This window comes from Scardinius erythrophthalmus, assembly GCF_964197995.2.
Source record: "Scardinius erythrophthalmus genome assembly, chromosome: 20".
Classification (NCBI taxonomy): domain Eukaryota; kingdom Metazoa; phylum Chordata; class Actinopteri; order Cypriniformes; family Leuciscidae; genus Scardinius; species Scardinius erythrophthalmus.
Window position 1 is genome coordinate 11150969 of NC_138240.1, and position 23356 is coordinate 11174324.

General features: G+C 44.6%; 1 protein-coding gene across 1 annotated transcript in view; it reads left to right on the forward strand.

The window, feature by feature from the left end:
• notch2 (notch receptor 2) overlaps positions 1-22025 on the forward strand; it is a 65882-nt gene extending 43857 nt beyond the window's left edge. Inside the window, exons 13-34 of the mRNA XM_081348153.1 lie at positions 872-1064; positions 1319-1464; positions 1556-1669; positions 2659-2778; positions 4532-4684; positions 4852-5080; positions 5169-5370; positions 5962-6115; positions 6222-6406; positions 13513-13645; positions 13746-13988; positions 14102-14214; positions 15959-16467; positions 16802-17152; positions 17253-17395; positions 17493-17694; positions 18633-18723; positions 18814-18967; positions 19087-19409; positions 20045-20192; positions 20292-20389; positions 20496-22025. Of these exons, the coding sequence (XP_081204279.1) occupies positions 872-1064; positions 1319-1464; positions 1556-1669; positions 2659-2778; positions 4532-4684; positions 4852-5080; positions 5169-5370; positions 5962-6115; positions 6222-6406; positions 13513-13645; positions 13746-13988; positions 14102-14214; positions 15959-16467; positions 16802-17152; positions 17253-17395; positions 17493-17694; positions 18633-18723; positions 18814-18967; positions 19087-19409; positions 20045-20192; positions 20292-20389; positions 20496-21881 (5390 nt within the window). The 3' untranslated portion in view covers positions 21882-22025. The remainder of the gene's footprint in view (positions 1-871; positions 1065-1318; positions 1465-1555; positions 1670-2658; positions 2779-4531; positions 4685-4851; positions 5081-5168; positions 5371-5961; positions 6116-6221; positions 6407-13512; positions 13646-13745; positions 13989-14101; positions 14215-15958; positions 16468-16801; positions 17153-17252; positions 17396-17492; positions 17695-18632; positions 18724-18813; positions 18968-19086; positions 19410-20044; positions 20193-20291; positions 20390-20495) is intronic.
• Positions 22026-23356: the final 1331 nt, after the last annotated feature.

Below are 23356 nucleotides of genomic sequence, written 5' to 3' on the forward strand. Positions count from 1 at the left end.
CAATTATTGGTAGCCCTAGTATTTTTTGTAAGATAAATATATCTTAAGTATATTCCCTTTCATATTTACAATTTTTAGCACACCAGGGTGACTAGGAACATGACATTATCCTTCCATGACTTCATGTTTCCCAGGAGTATAAATATAAAGAAACACAAAGGCCAAATTCCCTTAATCATTTATCACAACAAGTAAAACCAAAGAATATAGTTCTGATGTGCAGCAAAAAATTGTTGAGCTTCATAAAATAGAAAGTGGATGTAAGAAAATAGTTAAAGCATTGAAAATTCCCATTTCCACCATCAAAAATAATCAGATATAATTAAGAAATCAACAGGAAATGTTACGAATCTGCATGGAAGAGGTCGTGTGTCAATGTTGTCTTAATGCACAGCGAGGAGGATAGTTCAAGTAGACAAAGGCTCTCCAAGGATCCCAGCTGGAGAATTGCAGAAAGTAGTTGAGTCTTGGGGTTAGAAATCCCCCTAAAAAAAAAAATCTAATTAAGTTAAAAGAAAATCCCCTACTCATTCAAAAACAAACTCCAGCATATTCAGTTTTTCAATTCAATGCTGGATCTTTAATGTTGTCAGGTGTTCAACCTCATCAGGCATTATAGGAGAATACTCAGAGCTGTTCTCTTGGCAAAAGGAGGTTGCATAAAAGTATTGAATAAAAGGGTGCCATTAATTTTGACCAATGAGTATTTAATTAAATATTTTATTTCTTAATGAGATTTTACCCCCATTTATAATTGTTTTACTTCAATGAAAGATTAGATTTTTGTGATTTTTTTGAATAAAAGGTCAAAAGAATTAATGTATTCAAACAGTAATTATTCAATAATGACTCTTTCTCCTCTCTGGCTTAGGAGAACGATGCACTGAGGAGATCAACGAGTGCAGTTCGAGCCCGTGTCTGAGTGGAGGGACGTGTGTGGACAAGGTGAACGGGTTTCAGTGTTTGTGTCCACTTGGGACTCATGGTCCTCTGTGTCACTCAGGTGCAGACCACTGCAGCCCCATGCCCTGCCTGCATGGAGACTGTATTGAGCAGCAGGACGGGTAGGAACAGCCTTAACGTACCAACCATTTTGTCAATGTGACTGACAATGATTCTTTGTAGCACAACCTACTTAATACATTTCCCGTTATATTCTGTAAAGAGATGCACTTTTTTGAACTCTAAGCACTAAATTCATGACAAATACACACTGCTTTTTTAGCATTGCCGTAAGAGGCACTATAATGTGAATTAGGATAAACTATATGCTTCTATGGCCAGTTGTCTTTTTCATCTCTAACTTATCTATTTGTAGGTACCTTTGTGCATGTGAGCGTGGTTGGGAGGGTAAGAATTGTGATCGAGAGAAGAACGAGTGTCAGTCCAACCCGTGCCAGAATGGTGGAACCTGTAATGACCATCTCAATGGCTACACCTGCCTTTGTTCCCGTGGATTTGCAGGTAAAGGCGTGTGGTCCATTACCTTTCTAAACATAGTAACAATGACGTTTATTTCTGTCCCCAACTCCCTGGTTTGCCCTGTCTCTTTCAGGTTTTAACTGCGAAATAAACATTAATGAGTGTGAGTCAAACCCCTGTATGAATCAGGGAACTTGTGTGGATGGAGTCAACAGCTACATTTGTTACTGCTCTCTGCCTTACACAGGTGACACACACATTTACAGTTACTGTGTACAATTTCTATTAACATTTTTTTTGTACATGATTTGAATTATGGAAGCAACATTTATGACACTTTGTTGTCTGATTATATTAGCTTGATAAAAAGATTTCCGCCCATTTTTTTACACTATCGTTCAATGGCTTGTGGTCGGTAAAATTGGTAACACTTTAGTTTAGGGTCCAATTCTCACTATTAACTAGTTGCTTATTAACATGAATATTACTAGGGTATTGACTGTTTATTAGTACTGTTAACGTTTTTTAAAGACAGTTAAAACAATAATATTGTGAAATATTATTACAGTTAAAAATAACTGTTTTCTATTTTAATATATTTTAAAATGATTATTAATTAATGATGCACATGATTCGGATCTGACACACATCCGATATCCTCACAACTCTTTGCGGTCATTTAAGACTTTATTTAACTAATTTAAGACTGTGCTTACGAGGATACTCATCAAAGTGGGCATTTTGGCATACTTTTGTGTTTTTGTCCGTTTAAGCGTGAAAGAGAACTAAATGCTGCCGCCGCGCTGTCTGAAGCAGCTTTCTGTGCGCATGAGTGTGTGTCTGTCACACAGACAGGAGATTCACAGACAGCGCACCAGTACAGATTTAAGTTCTGTTTTGCATCTTATCACGCCTGAATGGTTTAAAAGCACTTAAACACTTAAAAGCACTTAAAAGCACAGAATGAATGATAGCGTCATCCTATAATGTAATGCTTGCTAAAGGATGAAGGAAAAAAACGAATGCTTGGTTAATTGCGTTAAATATTTTTAACACGTTAAAGTGGAAAAATTCATTGTATGCGTTAACATGTTAATTTTGACAGCCCTAATTATATTTTATAAATGTTTGATTCCAAGAACATTTTTGATTACTTTTGTACAATAAACAATTTGGTACTGTTTTGAGAACCACTCCATACTGTATCCACAACTGACTGTACTGCTCGATTCTCAGGGAGGCACTGTCGGGAGAAGTTGGTCCCTTGTGAATCTCAGCCCTGTCAGAGACGAGGGGTGTGTCAGCCATCCCTGGATTACACCAGCTACACCTGCATTTGCCACAGCGGCTGGGAAGGTAAGTGCCTTAATTCTGTGTGCTTTTATTCCTCAAGAGTATCTTTGATGTTGTGACAACTACGTGTAACACAGGGCTCCAGACTGCGACCAAATGGTCGCATTTTGCGACCAAAATTTGAGAGTGTGCGACTGAATTTTACACCCAGTCGCACATGTGCGATCAGTAATTAATTTGTTTATTTTTTCACGTTAAACGTGGAAGGGGCGCGTCAATGAATCTGGAATGTGTGGCAGGCCAATGAGTGTGAGAAGAATAGGGAATGACCACTGTAACTGGCTAATGTGTGGAGGGGGGGGGGGGGGGGGGTCCTAGAGATAATCGAGCGCGCGTAAACGTCCGTGGGAAGGAGACGGAGACAAATATCAATGTCACGGACAGACACAGTCGGATGATGATGATTCAGAGTCAGAGGTTTGTAAGGTGATAAAGGCCTGAACCCACTATTTTCGGGAAGACTGGCTACGAGAATTCAGCTGGTTGAGGTACTGTAAGGAGATGAACTCCATGAGCTGCGAATGTTGCAGTCGCTACCCCAGAACTGCGGGGAAAACGAAGTTTGCAGACAGTGCAGGCACTTCGCAGCTTAAACACTCAATCTCAGCCTCAAGCATAGAGCATGCCGTGACATGTTAATAAATAAAAACAAAATGAAAGTGGAAAAAAACTGCGCTACTCAGCACTCATTCTGCTTCACAGACCGTTTAATAGTTCGAACCAATAATAGACAGCGCAGAGCTCCTCTCGCCAGTCGCGGGCCAATCGCGATCACGCGAAACAGTTACATCGTGGAGATCCCGTGAAGAAATCCATTGAGTTCGCGACAGAATTAATAACATTGCTGCGAGATCCAGTGAGAAACATTCAGATTTGACGCAGAATTCTGTTATAAACCGTATCAGATCAAACAGCGCTGACGTGGAAACCAGGAGAAACGTGCATTGAGCGAACAAGTTATAGAAGGCTTTAGGTTCACAGATCAGCAACATTCACCTTGGATTTACTGTAGTAACACTAACTGTAACTATGGTATACTGTGGTTATAACAGTAGCCTACACATATTTTTCCAGCAATTCAAAACTATATTATCATATTTAAATGTTATTTTTAATGTGTTGACCAAAACATTTTTTGTTCATTCTTTAAAGATTGTACCTATTTATAAAACTAAAAGTTTCAAGAAGTAGGAAAAAAAAAAAAAGATAAAGATTAAATTAATATTGTAAACATAGCTGCAGAGGACGCTTATTGGCTATTTTCACTCCCTAATATCTATTTTGTCACTCATTTTGCTTTTGAATTAATATTAAGACATTATGAATGATAATAATTAAAGTTAACTTTATCTATACACCTCAAATTAAGCTCAGTGCTTTGTCATCCCACAGTGCTACCAAATACTTTCTGTAGAACTTAGTGCCGCTGCCCTCAAATGTTACTGTAGTATGGAGCCCTGTGAACTTAAAATAAAACTGCACATTGTAATTTCTGTACGTTAAGGCTATTTATTATCAAAGCATTTGTCAGTAATACAGTTATTTTGGGGGAAAATGTGAATAATTGCATTGCAAGGTGATTTAAGGTGTGCCCCTAAATTTTCTGCTTGCACTCCTAAAATTTTAAGTCAGGGGCTACAGCGCTCCTAATAAAAAAAGTTAGTCTGGAGCCCTGTAACACCTTTTCCATGATCAAATGACATACCCATGAGTAGATGAAAATTGTGAAGAGTGTCTGTCTGGTATATGTGTGTAGGAGCCCAGTGCACAGAAGATGTAGATGAGTGCAAGAAGAGCCCATGTCAGAATGGAGCTCACTGTGTAAACACAGTTGGCAGCTACCGTTGTGAGTGCCAGCCTGGATACACTGGGGTCAACTGCCAGACCAACATCGATGACTGCAGCTCCAGTATGTGTCATTCCCAAACAGATTGATGGCTTGATTCAATAAATACGAATATTATCTTAATTGAATAAAAATAAATCTTCTAAAATCTTTTTCATATTTTCTGTTGGACACCAATTTGAAAAGACCAATCTAATATTAATCTCTTTAATTGTCACTCTCTTCTCCAGATCCATGCCGTAACGGTGGTACGTGTGTTGATAAAGTAGGGCGGTTCTTGTGCGAGTGCAGAGCTGGTTTCTATGGCGAGCGCTGTGAGGAGGAGGTGGACGAGTGCTCCAGCAGTCCCTGCTGGAATGGAGGCCACTGCAGCGACTATGTGAACAGCTACACATGTCAATGCCTGCCTGGATATGACGGCATCAACTGTGAACGTGATATCCCAGATTGCACTGAGACGTAAGTTTTCTTTGTAAATTATATGGATAGTGTTTTATTGCATTTTATCATATCAATGCTTATTCATTCTCTCTCTTTTACGTCATAGCTCTTGTCTAAACAATGGAACGTGTGTGGATGGAATTAACCGCTTCTCTTGCCGCTGTCGACATGGTTTTTCGGGTCAGTTCTGCCAGTTCGAACTGAACGAGTGTGACTCTCATCCATGTAAAAATGGCGGCACCTGCATAGATGGCCTGGGGACCTTCCACTGCACCTGCCCACTGATGTACAAAGGAAAAACCTGCGAGGTACAAACTGTCCATTCAGTCATAGATTTTAAAAACACACGGTGGATATTGCACAATGACTATATGTTGATTTAAAGGTGGTATCAGCGATTTCAGGCCCAAACATAAATGATCACATTCATCTAATATTTCGCTAGCTGCACGCCCCATAAGCATGCTGTCAAAAAACCGCGTCTCTCTAGGTAGGTGTTCCAACCAATCATCGACGGGGCGGGTGTTGTGAGGTTTTCGCGTGCAGCCGTCATAGGCAGCCGTGCACGAGCGCAAAACCTCACAACACCCGCCCCGTCGATGATTGGTTGGAACACTATTTATTTTGGTTTTGAGTGATGTTGATACCAACTGTTTTTGTGTGCAGATCTCAGAGCCTAGGCTACCTAGAGAGACGCGTTTTTTTTGACAGCATGCTTATGGGGCGTGCAGCTAGCGAAATATTAGATGAATGAGATCATTTATGTTTGGGCCTGAAATCGCTGATACCACCTTTAAGCCTACAATCTAGAAAATCTGCTATTTAATTGCCATTAAATGATCTTTCAACTCAGTATTTTGTTGTCAGATTTTAATTTCTCTGGGTGTTTCATTCTGCAGTCAATGGTGAACGTGTGCAGTCAGATTAAGTGTCAGAATGGGGGTACGTGCATCCAGAAGGAGATGAATTGGAGATGCAGCTGTCAGCACGGCTGGACAGGCCTGTATTGTGACATCCCAAACATGTCCTGCCAGGCTGTTGCCATTAGCAAGGGTGAGACATTAAACAATAGTCTGTTGTTATTCAAGCTCACAAATTTCACTGTTGCTGTAATTTTTTTGTATTTTGGATCCTTAATGTAAGTTCTGATGTACTCCAGGTGTGGCGGTGGACATGGTCTGTAAGCATGCAGGAAGGTGTACGGACAAAGACAACACACACCAGTGTATTTGTCAGAGAGGTTATATGGGCAGTTACTGTGAGGAGGAGGAGGATGAATGCCTCTCCAGCCCCTGCAGAAACGGAGGGACCTGTATGGACTACCAGGGTGGATATGACTGTCAGGTACAACTGATCTCTCTTACTAACATTGATATATGCTATTATTCAAAAGTTTGCGGTCAATAAACTAAATGTTTTTTGAAAGAAATTAATAATTTTGTTCAAAATGTAAAATTGATGAAAAGTGACATTATTAAGACATTTATAATGTTACAAAAGATTTCTATTTCAGATAACGTTTCGGTTACTCACGTAACCTCTGTTCTCTCTAGAAGAGGGAACGAGTATTGCGTAGTTGCTTACGCTACGGGAAAGCCTTTCTTTCTCGAGATACTGAAGCCAAAAATTATCCTTAATTTTTATAATCTTGTCAACGCAGTGCGGCAGCCTGCAGACCTAGGGCAAGCTTACTAGCGTGCCCATTGGCTGCCCTGCGGCAACTGCAGCAGCCTACCGCTGAGCCCTTGGCGTGACGTCACGACCAATGAGCGCGCTTGGCGCGCTTAATGCGTCACAGCCCGCGAAAAGGGGTGTGGCTTAGCGTATATAAACAGGGCTCGGAGGCTGCTTCTCTGGTTTCTGTCGCATGAAGCGAAATGAGCTCGTGGTGCGAGCACGGCGGGCTACGCAATACTCGTTCCCTCTTCTAGAGAGAACAGAGGTTACGTGAGTAACCGAAACGTTCTCTTACGAGAGGTTCTCTCGTATTGCGTAGTTGCTTACGCTACGGGAACGCCCTTGTCAACGCCGTGCGCGCCCAGCATCCACTGAATGAGTCCCAGGGAGAGCCCGGGGAACGTGATAGCAGAGAGCCGGGCGGCCCGAAGAGGGCTAGCGCCGTACATAAGCACACACTAGGGGGTTAGGAGCGGCACGGCCGGTCCGAACTGACAATTCCCTGCATAGTGCAGCTCAACCAGTAGAGCTAAATCACACAACGTAGCCCGCGCACAGATAGTGGGCTGGCATACGCGAGACTTAGACTGATAACACTTTCGCCTGCAAGGCGGGAACATCCAGGTTGTAAAACCTAACAAATGTGGAGGGGGAGGCCCAGCCTGCCGCTGCACAAATGTCATGAATGGGAATCCCGCTGGACCACGCCCACGACGAGGCCATGCCTCTGGTGGAGTGAGCTTGAATGCCCAATGGGCACTGCAGGTCTTTAGACGCATAAGCAGCAGCAATAGCGTCCACTATCCATCTGGACAGGCTGTGTTTCGAGGCGGCGAGACCCTTGGTGCGCCCGCCAAACGAAACAAAGAGCTGTTCCACCACTCGTTTGACTGAAGACAGTGCTATCAGAAAAACGGTTTTGAGCGTGAGGTATTTCATATCCACAGTTTCCAAGGGTTCGAAGGGATGCGCTTTCAGGGTCTCCAAGACCAGTGAAAGATCCCCCATAGGAACCGAGGGGGGTCGCGGGGGGTTCATCCTCCTGGCTCCTCTAAGGAAGCGGATGACGAATTCGTTCCTTCCTAATGCGCGGCCCAGCTCTGAACAGAGAGCGCTGAAATGGCCGTGACATAGACTTTGAGCGTGGAGGGGGACCTGCCCGCGTCCAGTAACTCTTGAAGGAAACACAGTACTCGCGATACCCCACATGTCTGTGGATCGAGCCCCTTAGCAGTGCACCATCTGTTAAACACTGACCATTTCGACATGTAGAGCCGCCTCGTAGAGGGGGCTCTAGATTGTATGATCGTGTTCATGACCCCGTCTGGAAGATCAGCGTGTAATCGTTGAGGCTCCACGCATGCAGAGACAGCGCTCTGGATGGGGATGCCATATCGAGCCGCGGGCTTGAGAGAAAAGGTCTCTCTTCACCGGTATCGGCCAGGGGGCTGAGTCTGCCAGCTGTATTAGATCCGGGAACCAAGCTTGGTTCTCCCAGTATGGGGCTAAGAGGAGCACTGTGTGGCGCGCTTCCCTGATTCTCTTGATGACCTGAGGCAGCAGAGAGACCGGGGGAAAGCATACAGCGGGCCGCTGGGCCGGGTCTGGGCCAGCGCGTCCTCGTTCTTCGAGAAGAACTCTGGGCAATGAGCGTTGTCTTTTGACGCAAAAAGGTCGACTTTCGCTTTGCCGAAACGGCGCCACAGTGACTGGACTGTTTGGGGGTGTTGAGACCACTCCCCAGGGGGAACGCTGTCCCTGGACAGTCTGTCGGGGTCCTCGTTCAGGTGGCCAGGCACATGCGCGGCTCTCTCAGCGAGAGCAGAGAGTGCTGAGCCCACACGAGGAGGCGTTCCGCCAGGGTGCAGAGCGTCTGATCTGACACCGCCCTGGTGATTCACATAGGCCACTACCGATGTATTGTCCGTGCGGACTAGAACATGGTGACCGTGGAGGAATGGGAGGAAGTGTTTGAGAGCTTTCTCGACCGCGAGCATCTCTAGACAGTTTATGTGTAGGAGATTCTCCTGGTCTGACCAGCGGCCATAGACCGGTCTGCCTTCGAAGAGCGCTCCCCAATCTAGGTTGGAAGCGTCTGTCGAGACAACTTTCCGGTGTGAAATCACTCCCATAGTCACTCCTGTGTGATACCATTCGGCTGCCAGCCAGGGCTGCAGGGCTGAAAAGCAGCTCTGATTCACTCTGACTCGCAAGCCGCCGGCCGCCCAGGCTCGGTGGGGCACGCGCGCTTTCAGCCAGCGTTGAAGCGGGCGCATGCGCAGTAAGCCCAGCTGGAGCGCTGCTGCAGCTGAGGCAATATGCCCCAGGATACGCTGGAATGTCCTCAGCGGAACCCGGCTGCCTATTTGGAGGGATGCGGCGAGGAGGCGGATGCGGCGCGCGCGCTGCTCCGACAGTCTGGCCGTCATAGCCACCGAGTCCAGTTCTATTCCAAGAAGGAAATTGACTGACGGGGCGATAGCGAGCTCTTGGTCCAGTGACCGAGAGACCCAGATCCTCCAGATGGCTGAGAAGCGCTGTTCCGTGAGACACAAGTTCCGTCTCTGACAGCGCTAGAATAAGCCAATCGTCCAGATAATTCAGTATTCGCATTCCCTGTTTTCTCAGGGGAGCGAGAGCCGTGTCCATGCATTTCGTAATGTACGGGGTGCCAAAGACAGGCCGAAGGGCAGGATTGTGTACTGATATACTCGACCGTTGAAGGCGAATCTCAAGAATGGCCTGTGACGGGGAGTTATCTGGATCTGAAAATATGCGTCTTTTAGATCGAGAGAGATAAACCAGTCTCCTGGGCAAATCTGCGCGAGGATTTTTCTGGTTGTGATCATTTTGAACGGCCGTCTCATGAGGGCTTTGTTCAGATGTCTCAGATCTAAAATAGGTCTTAACGCTCCGTCCTTCTTGGGTACGAGGAAGTAGCGGCTGTAAAGGCTCGACTCGCTTAGAGAAGGATGAACCTGTTCTATAGCCCTTTTGCGCAGTAGCTTCGCTATTTCGGCTTGAAGCAGGTGCGCAGCTTCTGAACTCACTTTCGTCTCCGTCTGTGCTAGAAAGCGCGGAGGGCGACGAGCGAATTGAAGCGAATAGACGTGTTTTATAGTACTCAGCACCCATTCTGACGCGCCCTGAATAGCTTCCCATGCTTCCGCATGCATAGCTAGGGGTCGAATGGTCTCTGGGTTCAGATCGCCGCGCTGCGCGGGATTGGGGAACCTGTATCAGAGAGGATGGAGCGGCTTGCGCGCCGCTGGTGCTCGAACACGGGGGCTGGTAAACAGTATTGGCCGGCTGTACAGCGTTCGGTAGCTCGGTCCCAGAGGATGGAGCGCGATTTGCTGACAAACACCCCTGGCGCGAAAGCGGCGTGGGTATTGTAATGTCTAAAAGTGAGTGCGCGTGCACCTGAGCGGGCGCAGAGTTTACACTTATGACACGGCCAGAGTTTGGGAGCTTAGAGGGTGTGCGACCCGAGGTAACTGAATGGCAGAGCGAGCAGCGGGTAGGTGTGAGCACAAAGTTGTGGGCACATTTACTACACTTAGTACTCGAGCGGCTTGTGTCCGCTTTATGAGAGAGCGCTCTATGCGCGTTACCATGGGGACCATGTTTGTGTGAAGCAGTGAGCACATGGGAGTGGGCACATTTTCTACACTTATAACACCCTCGGCTTGAGCCGCTGTTGCCCGGGGTAACCCGAGTGGCAGAGCGAGTTACAGGTAGATGTGAGCACAGAGTTGTGGGCACATTACTACACTTATTACTCGAGCGGCGTGTGACCGCTTTATGAGCGCTCTGAACGCGTTACCATGGGGACCGTGTTTGTGTGTAGCAGTGAGCACATGGGAGTGGGCACATTTTCTACACTTGTAACACCATCGGCGTTATAGAGCAAATGCTTTGATGGCTCATATGTTTAGACGCTCATAAATACTCAAGCACCATCCTGTGAGATGCGGGTTCGCTTTCTGTATGTAAGAAAGCTGGCCGCGAGCTCGGAGAAGACAGCAGAAAAAATATTTTCTGCCGCCAGAGCCGGATTTGAACACGGTTCTCCAGTGCAGAAGCGTAAAATTCTGCCACTGAGCCACAGGGGCACACATGAGCTTCCAGTTGGTGCGAGCATATGACCGAGCGTCGTGTTTCGGCGTTTGTTTGCAGGCGCGCGTGTATTAAAACAGGCCCGTTTACTGCAGCATTAGTATTTCCAGCCGCCTAACTTAGAGGGGACTGAGAAATATGTATCCCGTGAGATGCGGGTTTGCTTTCTGTATGTAAGAAAGCTGGCCGCGAGCTCGGAGAAGCAAGCAGAAAAAAGTTTTTTCTGCTGCCAGAGCCGGATTCGAACACGGGTCTCTGATGCGGAAGCCTAATGTTCTGCCACTGAGCCACAGGGGCACACATGAACTTCCGGTCAGTGCGAGCATATGACCGAGCGTCGTGTTTCGTTTCGGCGTTTGTTTGCAGGCGCGCGTGTATTAAAACAGGCCCGTTTACTGCAGTATTAGTATTTCCAGCCGCCTGAACTTAGAGGGGACTGAGAAATATGTATCCCGTGAGATGCGGGTTTGCTTTCTGTATGTAAGAAAGCTGGCCGCGAGCTCGAGAGAAGCAAGCAGAAAAAAGTTTTTCTGCTGCCAGAGCCGGATTCGAACACGGGTCTCTGGTGCGGAACTCTAATGTTCTGCCACTGAGCCACAGGGGCACACATGAGCTTCCAGTCAGTGCGAGCATATGACCGAGCGTTTGTTTGCAGGCGCGCGTGTATTACAACAGGCTCGTTTATTGCAATAATAGTATTTCTAGCCGCCTGAACTTAGAGGGGACTGAGAAATATGCGAGGATTGGAGGAAGTCCGGCCTAAGCGGGACGAAAACACTCTCTCTTCCTCCTTTCGCCGGTGCTCGTGACGTCCGCTCTGATATCCCTTGAGAACGGCGCAGTTGCGCGGCTCGAACAAAGGGAGAGAGAGCGGGAAGATGTCATTATGTGCTGTGACATCGTTTGTTTGCAGGCGTGCGTGTATAACAGGCTCGTTTACTGCAATATAGATATTTCTAGTCGCCTGAGCTAGGAGGGGACTGAGAAATGTGTGAGAAACGGAGGTGGCCGGAGAGTGACGCGCGCGACCGAGACGCGGGGTAGCTTTCTTATTACGTAAAGGAAGCCAGCCCGTGACCGTCTACTTCTGACATCCCTTGTGAGCGGCGCCTTGCGCGGCTCGAACAGAGGGGGAGAGGGCGTGCGTCATCCGGGGGGGGGTAGCTTCCTTGTAACGTAAAGGAAGCTATAGCCCGTGACCGTCCGTTCTGACATCCCTTGTGAGCGGCGCCGTTTGCGCGGCTTGACAGAGGGGAGTAACCAGCTGGTCTGCTTCATCCCCTGAGGCGACGGCAGTGCGGGCAGAGGCCGGCCGCTGCGTGTCGGTGAAGGGCGGGGGAGAAGGAGAGAGCGAGGCTCGCGGGAGGGGCTCCGGCGAGCGCTCAGCTATAACCACCGGCTCGGAAGGCCTTTGAGAGCGGCGTTTTTTCTTACGCGGCCCGGAAGAGGCAGCCGGAGAAGGTGGAGGATCGTGAAACATGGCGAGTCGAGCCCGCAGGGTCGACATCGGCAAGTCCTCACACTGTTCGCAGCCGCCCGTGAAGGGCGCGGGCTGCGTGGTCGAAACCCAGGCAGAGAGCGCAGATCACGTGGCGGTCTCCGTCGCTGAGCGCGGCTCTGCACGAGCCACAGGATGAGCGAGGCATTTGCAACAACGCCTCGCGCTCTTTTAGATGCAAAGTGTGTCGCGGGGCGAACACACAAACACATACAACACAGAGCAGTAAAAGGATATATTCGCCGGATAGCGAAGCAGGCAGGGAAAGCTGAAGGCGGCGAAGGCGGCCGGCGTCCTCAGGCTGAGATCCTCGGCGTGCTGGTCGCTTGATTCGACGGCGGCTTCCTCAGAGAGCAGCGATGCGTAGAGCTTCGCTGAAAAGACAGAAATCAGAGAAGCAGCCTCCGAGCCCTGTTTATATACGCTAAGCCACACCCCTTTTCGCGGGCTGTGACGCATTAAGCGCGCCAAGCGCGCTCATTGGTCGTGACGTCACGCCAAGGGCTCAGCGGTAGGCTGCTGCAGTTGCCGCAGGGCAGCCAATGGGCACGCTAGTAAGCTTGCCCTAGGTCTGCAGGCTGCCGCACTGCGTTGACAAGATTATAAAAATTAAGGATAATTTTTGGCTTCAGTATCTCGAGAAAGAAAGGCTTTCCCGTAGCGTAAGCAACTACGCAATACGAGAGAACCTCTCGTAAGAGAACTTTCTATTCGGCAAAGAATCCTGAAAAAATAAATCAAGGTTCCCTTAAAAATATTATGTGCAAAAAAATAAACTTTTTCAACATTGATAATAAGAAATGTTTCTTGAGTGCCAAATCAGTATATTAGAAGCCTTTCTGAAGAGTCATGTGACACTGAAGACTGGAGTAATAATGCTGAAAATTTAGCTTTACCACTATAGGAATAAATTACATTTTAAAATATCTTCACATAGAAAACAATCATTTTAAACTAAAAACATTAATATTGTGAAACATTCTACATTGTATTTTGATCAAATAAATACAACTTTAGTGAGCATGAGAGACTTCTTTCAAAAACATTAAAATGTCTTACTGACCCCAAACATTAAAACGGTGATGTATATAGAAATAGTATAGAATAGATAGAGAAAACTATACATCTACTTTATAAACCTCTCTTTTTCTATCAGTGCAAAGCAGGTTATCAGGGTGTGAACTGTGAATATGATGTTGACGAGTGCCAGTCAAATCCCTGTCGGAATGGAGGCACCTGCATTGATTTGATCAACCGTTTCTCCTGTGCATGCCCTCCTGGCACCAAAGGTAAAGACTGAAAAGACTGATTTCTAATGCTGTACGTTTAGTGCACAGATGTAACGCTGATATGCAAATTTCCCCTGACCACCTCCTCTCTGTTGTGCAGGTTTGCAGTGTGAGGTGGACGTGGATGAATGCGCCCCAGAGTTTGGCCCACGCTGTAAGAACGGCGGCCAGTGTGTGGACGGTGTGGGGCGGTACACTTGCTCCTGCCCTCCTGGTTTCACTGGAGTGCATTGTGAGGGAGATGTGAATGAGTGTCTTTCTGGACCTTGCAACCCATCCGGCACCATCGACTGTGTGCCGCTGACCAATAACTATCAGTGTCGCTGTCGTCTCGGTTATACTGGTGAGGTTTCATTAGAGACATACATTAAATGTTTCATTCTTGCTATTTTAAAGTGGTTTGAATGAACAGTTTTCTTATTTTTACAATTTCTTGTGCTCTCCATCTCCCTATAGGGCAACGCTGTGAGTTAATGGTGGATCTGTGCCAGTCCAAGCCATGCCATAACAACGGCAGATGCGCCATGAACATGAGTTCAGTACATGGATACAGCTGTACCTGCCAACCCGTAAGTGCAGTGTTAGTATTTATATGCATGTACACTACCATTAAAAAGTTTGGGGTCTGTAATGTTTTTTAATGTTTATTGTCTCTTATGTCTTATGTCTCTAATGACATTTTTTCTGGTGATGGCAAAGCAGAATTTTCAGCAGCCGTTACTTCTTTGTCATATGATCCTTTAGAAAACATTATAATATGCTGATTTGGTGCTGATGAAACATTTATTATTATTATCAATGTTGAAAACAGCTGTCCTGCTTAATAATTTTCAGAATTATTTGATGAGTAGAAAGCTCCATTTTTACATGGATGAGAGTCACATTCGTTCAGTTCGAACTGGCAGAACTGACCCGAAAAACCATGTCGACAGCGGCAAGAGAAGCGGTTAATTCCATCCACACACGTTCCATTGTTTAGACAAGAGCTATGACGTAAAAGAGAGAGAATGAATAAGCATTGATATGATAAAATGCAATAAAACACTATCCATATAATTTACATAGAAAACTTACATCTCAGTGCTATCTGGGATATTGATTATTTGAAACTGAAATCTTACTGACCCTAAACCTTTGAACGATACTGTATATGTGTGCATGTGCAATAAAACTTTTTTTATTCTTCTGTACTACAGAGTATTTAAAGGAATAGTTCACTTAAAAATGAACATTCTGTCATCATTTACACAACCTCAAGTAGTTTCAAACCTGTATGAATTTCTTTCTTCTGCTGAACACAAAGGAAGATATTTTGAAGAATGTCGTAACCAAACAGTTGATGTACCCATTGACTTCCATAGTATTTTTTTTTCCTACTATGTAAGTCAATGGGTACATCAACTGTTTGGTTACCGACATTCTTCAAAATATCTTCTTTTGTGTTCAGCAGAAAAAAATTTGAAAGCAAAGAAATTAAGGCAACTATAAATGTTAGCATTGTAATTTTTATAATTTTACTTTTGTTCTGTAAAATAAAATAATAAAATAATGATAGTAATATTTATTGTTGTTATTAATAATATGGTTTTCCTTCTTTCTTGTCTTCAACTGATCACATGCCTGATTATAAAATACTAATACCATTGTTTTAAATGTTATGACAACACTATAATGTACACTATGAAAATGTACATTCATTTTGAAATTTGCTAAAAAATTACAGTTAACATTGTTAATGTATTAGTGTTTTTAAAAAATTATTTAAAGTAAATGTTGGATGATGGCAAAGGCGATCTAAATGTAAAAATAGAGAAAATGAGCATGCACAATTAAATGTCCAATATTGGCCAATATGACTACATTTTAAAAAAACTGTAATATCAGACAATAACCTCTATTGTACTAAAGCATTCCCTAACTTCTGTAAATACATAAAACCTCTATCTAATTTCCACAAACTGATCCCTGAGAGGTGGAGGAGGATATTTTAACTACTGTGTCTCTTACTGTGCTTTCTGACATTTCTCTTACCTTTAACGGCTGCATTTGCTTTGCTCGACTCTGCTTTGCTTTGGGTGAAAATGTTTCCTTTTCTCATGGCTGCTTGTTCTCTCCTTACTCATGCTTGCACTAAAGACTGAGGCTGCATAAATCAGGTATGAAGTGAAACTCTTGATTCCCTCTTTTAACTGATTTTTTTCTCTCCTTTCACTCACTGTTTCTGTCTTACTAGCCTCCAGTCATTTAGTTTTAAAGTAGCGCCGTGATTTGGTTTATTTTTGATATCTGATGCCCTCTGTGTGGCTCTTTCAGGGTTACACTGGCTTCAACTGTGGCAATTATGAGATGTTCCCCTGTGCCGGTTTGCGCTGTCAGAATGGTGGAGATTGTGTGGTGATAAATAGTCGCCCAAAGTGTCGCTGTCAAACGGGTTTTGCTGGACCGCACTGTGAGAGTATCACAAAAAAACATTGCATGTGTTACAACGGTGGCACCTGTATGTCAGATGATCCCAGCAGCTGCCGGTGTCCACCTGGCTTCAGTGGGCCGACCTGTCAAATGATTGAACCTTCCTGCCCTTATTTGGAGTGTAAACTGCAAGCGGGAGACAAAGTTTGTGACCCGCAATGTAAGAACCCAGAGTGCGAGTGGGATGGAGGTGACTGTACGCTCCATTGGGACAAGCCCTGGAAGAACTGCCTAACACCAGTGCCCTGCTGGAGCTTATTCCATAACGGCCGCTGTGACCCAGAGTGCAACAATGCAGGCTGCCTCTTCGACAGCTTTGAATGCCTGAATCGTACATCGGCAAGCACTTGCAAGTATGTGTCCCAGTGTAAATCTCATACTCATACTCTTCTTTGGGAAAATTGCTAAGATAATGCATGAATAACATTTTTTTTTCTCAGAAAGAGATGTTATATATCAGAATTTTACACATGTGATGATAACACATAATCACAATTATGATTATTACATAATTAGATTTTATTTATAACTGTATATTATTTATATACTGTCTGAGCCATCGCCATTTGCCATTTATTTAATGGACTACTGATTGCACTCTCTGCACAGTGACGCAATGAAAGATGTATCGAGTCTAATTGTTTCTAACTCCCATCTATCTCTCTATTTACCCTAATTCCTCTATAGATACGATAGATACTGTGCAGATCATTACGCCAATGGTCATTGTAACCAGGGCTGCAACACAGAAGCATGTGGCTGGGATGGTCTGGACTGTGCCACAGACACTCCTCCCAAACTAGCTGATGGCACACTGGTGATTGTGGTGCTGTTGCAGCCTGAGGAGCTAATGGGTGACCTTAAGGGTTTCTTGCGCTCTTTGGGGAAGCTCCTGCACACCAACCTGCGACTGAAGCTGGATGAGAATAAGAAACCTATGGTGTACCCATTCTATAGAACTGAGCAGAGTGAAATCCAAAGTGGTATCGCCGCTATGAAGCAACGTGGAAAACGAGAGCTAGGGAAGGAGGTTATTGGGTATGTTCCTCGCCCAAAAATTTAAATACTGTCTTTACCCTAATGTTATTGTATTTTTTTTTTATAAATTAACATGGTTTTGGATGTCTCCATGGTTTAGATCAAAGGTTCACCTGGAGATTGACAATCGACAGTGTTCTCAGCACTCAAAAGAATGCATCTCCAGTGCAGACCAGGCTGCGGCCTTCATAGCGGCCGAGTACTTGAATTCGGAGCTATCGTATCCCGTCTTCTCTGTGAGCAGTAAGTGAACTGACAAAACAGGGCTACAGCAAAATGCAGTTGTAGTTTTCACTGTTTTTCACTATGTAATCTTTGTTACCAACCTCTTTGACCTCAGGTGATGAAGTTGAACCTACCTCAATGCCTACTGCTCTGTACCTGGTTTCTGTGGCTGCAGCAATCATCATTTTGATTTTGGTGCTGGGTGTTTTGGCTGCCAAGCGCAAACGCAAGCATGGGCATTTATGGCTTCCTGACGGCTTTCTAAAGAATGACAGCAAGCGGAGAGAGCCAGTGGGACAGGATGATTTTGGCATGAAGTAAGTGTGCGCCTGAAATCCACAACGATCTTAGATCTTAAAAAGTTGGACGTTTTTAGGATGTGACAGTGTTTATTCAGTGTTCTGCAATTCCATATTTCTCTCTTTGTTTTCAATTACTGACAAATATGTTTTTTAGCACTAATGTAAGTGTGTAACTTAAGCTTTAGGGATTTTATTGTTCTTGTACCACCACAGAGAATTATAGGAAATGTATGTTATTTATTTATCAGTGGAAAACCAAACAAAATCCTAGGTTTCCCACTAAACTACTTTATTGTGCATTAATCTCGTTAATACGATCATTCTGATCCAGTCTTAACCATGTTATACACTACTGTTAGTCGTATTTAAATACGTGTTTAAATTATATTGTTTTCAATTAAATGGACACGTTAGGCAATTTTATATCTTTCTCTTTCATTTCATTTACTAGACAGGCGATGCGTTCAAAATCGCATACTGTCTGAGTATGTATTACATTTGAATTTGAACTTACTTCCCGACCGTTAAAAAAGTACATTCTATAGTATGAATATGGGTAGTAGGAATGAAATTCGGATTTTGTCGCTTGTCGCTTGTCACTTTTCACTTGTCGCGTCGCTTCACCTCCATTCATAAATCCCCTTCCGTGGCCTCATGAGATACTAAAGTGTCCATCAAATGCGCACTTCAGAATCTCGTCGGAAGTAGTAGGTCCTCCAAGGACTTGTCGCCCACTACTCTGTTAGCGTACTGTTTTTCACATACTATATAGTACAGAATAGTGAATTCCGGATGCAGCGAGGATGTTCTTTAGTGTTAATGCAACAAAAGGAGCGTATGGTGCCTTGAAGGCAGCAACAGTCTGAAGCTTTTTTACATGCTTCTGTTAATCTGTTAATTTCAGGTGGCATCTCTAATCATTCCTTTTCTCTATATCCTCCACTTTCTCTCAGGAGCATGCAGAAGTCACATGATGGAGGGTTGATGGATGGCAGTTCTACCCATCATTGGTCAGAGGAGGATCATCTACCTAAAAAACCCAGGGTAAGAGAGAGTGTCTCCACAGCCTTGAAGATCACAGTAACAGATCTCTTTATTTATGATCCATCTAAATGCATCCCCCAAACCCCACAGATGGAAGATAAGCCATTGCTTCCTGTCGGAGTGGATGGAGGAGTGGACAGGAGAGAGTGGACCCTGCAGCATCACAAAGCCGCTGATATCACACTCACTCCCCCTCAGGCGGACATAGACATGGACAGCCTGGATGTCAATGTTAAAGGACCAGGTTAATAGACTGAGATTCTTTCTTGCTCCCAATCTGGGTAGATGAGGAAAGAAGGTTTTCGCCCTTTTGTTTTCCTTTTAAAAGTTGTACTAACTCTGTATTGTCTTTCACGCTTATAGATGGATTCACTCCTCTCATGCTGGCATCTCTACGAAATGGCAGCAGCCCCGATTGTGGCAGCATGCTGGGAGAGGAAGAAGAGGAAAGTGGCGCTGACGAGCCTGGCACAAATGTCATTACTGACTTGATTGGCCAGGGTGCGTCACTCAATGCCCAGACAGATCGCACCGGAGAGACAGCACTTCACCTTGCTGCACGGTATGCCCGAGCAGATGCTGCCAAGAGACTGTTGGATGCTGGCGCTGATGCCAATGCTCACGATAACATGGGCCGCTCCCCTCTCCATGCAGCCGTGGCAGCAGATGCCCAGGGAGTCTTCCAGGTAAGGGGATGTGCTTCTACACACATGCCCTGTTAAGTCTAATTTCATAATGAATGAAAATAATGGAAATTAATCAATAATCATAGGAACATATAATTATGCTATACAACAAATATAAAATATATTTAGTTAAAAATGTTATTAAAACAAATAAAATATTTTATATTCTTTAATAGTGATATCTTTATAAATAGATATGTGATATAATAGATCAAACAGTATTATTTATTTTAACATTACTATTTATAACAGTAATTATTTATTTATGAATTTGCTTCATTGTAATGTATATGAAAAAACATTACATTTTTGATCAGTCTGCTTTTACTTTGGAAATTATCTCTTTTTTTTTTTTCTCTTTTCAGTTAAAATGTTGTTACCCACCATTTTTTTAAGAATATTGTGATGAAGCTGTTTGTTTGATCGGGATGTTTTTGTTTATTCTGATAACTACTTAGTCATTGATTGTAACTCCTACAGTAGTTGTTTCCTGAATTACCTTGTTTATGTAATAATATAGTAGTATGTACTACACAGCTAGTGTAGTATGTAGATGGTAAGTTTATATTCAGGGTTTGTGAAAAAAAAAAAAAAATTGTTCACATACCAATCATTACGGTTATGTGTTACTCTAGATTCTCATCCGGAACCGTGCCACGGATCTGGATGCTCGTATGAATGATGGCACCACACCACTCATCCTGGCAGCCAGACTGGCAGTGGAGGGTATGGTGGAGGAACTTGTGCACTGCCATGCAGACGTCAATGCAGTGGATGACCATGGTAAGATCAGAGTAAAGAAATTTGTTGATAAATGAAAAGGAAATACATTCTGGAAATAAAATGCCCTATTTAATTCTGTCATGCTCATCTCATCCACAGGCAAGTCGGCTTTGCACTGGGCTGCCGCTGTCAATAATGTAGAAGCCACTCTGGCGCTACTGAAGAATGGAGCCAATCGAGACATGCAGGACAACAAGGTAGTCTTCCATGTCTATTATGTTTATGTGCATATTTAATCATTTTTTAAACACACATTTTTGTGTGTCAGCCAAAAACTTCAGTTTTGTTTGCTCTGTGATGTAGGAGGAGACCCCCTTGTTCCTGGCTGCCAGAGAGGGCAGCTTTGAAGCGGCTCAAGTTCTTCTAGATCATTATTCAAATCGTGATATCACCGACCATCTTGACCGCCTGCCTCGTGATACTGCGCAAGAACGAATGCATCATGACATAGTGCGTCTGCTGGACCAGTACAACTTGGTGCACAGCCCACACTCCGGGCCTAATCACGTGGGCAATGGCGGACACTCCTCGATGGTCTGTGGAACAAATGGCACAGGATTCATCATCGGCATGCGTCCAGGACCGCAGGGCAAAAAGAATCGCCGAGCCGGAGGAAAAGCAAGTGCTGTCTCAGCTGGGACAGCCAAAGATCTTAAAGAAATGAAGGCCAAGAGGCGAAAGAAGCCGACCGGAGGAGAGGGACCGAGTGTGGTGGCGGTGCCTGGAGCCGGAGGAAATGTCACCAAAGCAGCCAGTGGTCTCTCAGAGAGCTCAGTCACCATGTCACCTGTGGATTCCCTGGAGTCTCCACATTCATACGCCGGAGAGGCTGTGGCCGCCTCCAGCACAGCGAATTCTCCCCCTCTGCTCAGCAGCCCGTCAACGAGGCCCATGTTGCCCCCTGTAAGTCATATGTTGGGCCAGCAGCAAAGCTGGGTAGGTCTGGGCAAACACAGCTACAATAGCCACATGTTTGGCCTCATGTCACCCCACCAGATGAGTGCAGGCCACACCAGCATGCAGCAGCATCACAGCCCGGGCATGCTCACTCCGATGAATGTCACCATGAGCCGTGAACAGCTGCCGCCCATCGTTACCTTCCAGATGATGGCGACAGGCAACGGGCAGATGCTCAAGCAGCCACAGCAGGGGCAGATACAGGCGCAGGGGCAAAATCAGACACAAGGTCAACACCTACACTGCAACCAGGGTATAATGTTCCCCATTCCTGATGTGGGAATGCAGCACGGCCTGTCGCACCCCCTTCCGCACCCCCATGGTCACAACCACGCGCTTCCTCACGGGCTGCAAGAGAGCCAGGCAAGGCAGGTGGCATCCTATCAGCCACGCCAGAGCCCCGTGGATAAATATCCCACGCCACCTTCCCAGCACAGCTACGCTCCTGCCGGCTCTGAGGGAACCACCCCCGGTCATCCCGCACACAATCCCAGCGAACACCCCTACCTCACCCCCTCGCCCGAATCACCCGACCCCTGGTCCTCCTCGTCCCCCCACTCCAACTCAGACTGGTCCGATGTCACCACAAGCCCCACCCCTCTAGGAAACCCCCGCACATTGCCTCCTTCCTGCCACACACACATTCCCGAACAAGCCCAGCTGCAGCCCCAGTCTCAGGCTGCGCAGCCGACGCAGTCTCAGCAGTCCCAGCGCAGCAGTGTGTACGCGTAGGAACTCAGACCTTTGAGAGTTTAATTGCACGGCCATTTTGATTCTCTCTCTTCAACTGTCAAGGGAGTGGCCAACAGTCCTTCTCTCCACCCTCCATGTCTTTGTTACGCTCTGCATGTTGACTGTGAAGTTTGCGTATCGTAAATTCCAACTAGTCTGAATATTGTATCTCACAGGAGCCCCAAACTAAACAGAAACAGCTTTAACAACACGGGACTTCTGTTCACGGCCATCTACGACCTGAGGCACTTTTACCGATGGACAATTACACTGCCAAGCTAAGGAGTCCGTTATTGTCCTCAGTTTTGAGATGTTTATTTCATATTTTAGTCAAACCTTTTATGTTTTGAAGGAAATTTTCTCATTTAATCTGCAATCTTTTTTTGATCATTTTTGTTGATGATAAAGTCAGATATGCTTAGTTGGTACCAACCTTAAAGGGATAGTTTACCCAAAAGTGAAAATGTATCATATACTCACAAACTTTTGATCTTGTTCTTACATATATATATATACATATATATATATATATATATATATATATATATATATATATATATATATATATATATATATATAAATGAACAATAAAAGTCAAAGTGGTTTAAGGTTGTTTTGAACCCCATTGTATAAAGAGAAAATTAGTTGAAACATTCTTAAAAATATTTTCTTTGGAATGACATCAGGGCAAGTAAATAATGAGTAATAAAAGAATATTCGTTTTTGAGTAAACTGTCCTTTTAACTGATAATTTAAATAATATTTTTATATAGTGGGTCAGCTTCCATGTCTTCTAAGTTTTTGTTCGGATCAACCTGCATTTTCTTTTTTGTTGTGATGAAATGTTTCTTAAATGAACTGGTGGTACTTGGTGGCGTTTATGTGCTCCAAACTCATGCCCACATACATCTCATTCATTCATGTGTGGTTCAGAGCTAAACTGTGGTGTACATAGTTAAATGTTACTTTTTTTTAAAAGATCTATTTCTATGCTGTCTGTTACGGTTTATCCTCTGCCTTGCCAATGATTACAAGAGGTAAAAGGAGGCGTGTAAATATGAATGGGTTCCACTTTGTTTCTTTTGAAATGGTATGCAGTATTCAGTGGCCACACAAACATGACAGAGGTTTGATGAAGAATTCCAGCAGCCATCGTCAAGCCGCTTGAGCCTTTCGGAAAAGGAAACATTTAGACAAATAATATTGTCAGTGCCTTTTACAACATATTTGTAACCATTGTTACTATTTTATTTGTTTTGTTCTGCTTTTTTGTTACTGTATATTAATATTGTAAGCAGCTTAACTGGTTTTGAAGTTCTACCTTTATGTACGAGGTTTTTTTTTTCTTAATTACAATCATCCTGTCTGTGCAACCGTTTGAATCACTTGCCAATTTAGAAATCATACTTTATACAATCTAAATGTACTGTTTCACTTTTCCATTTTGTGTTTTGAGCAAAGCTTTATAAACTCGA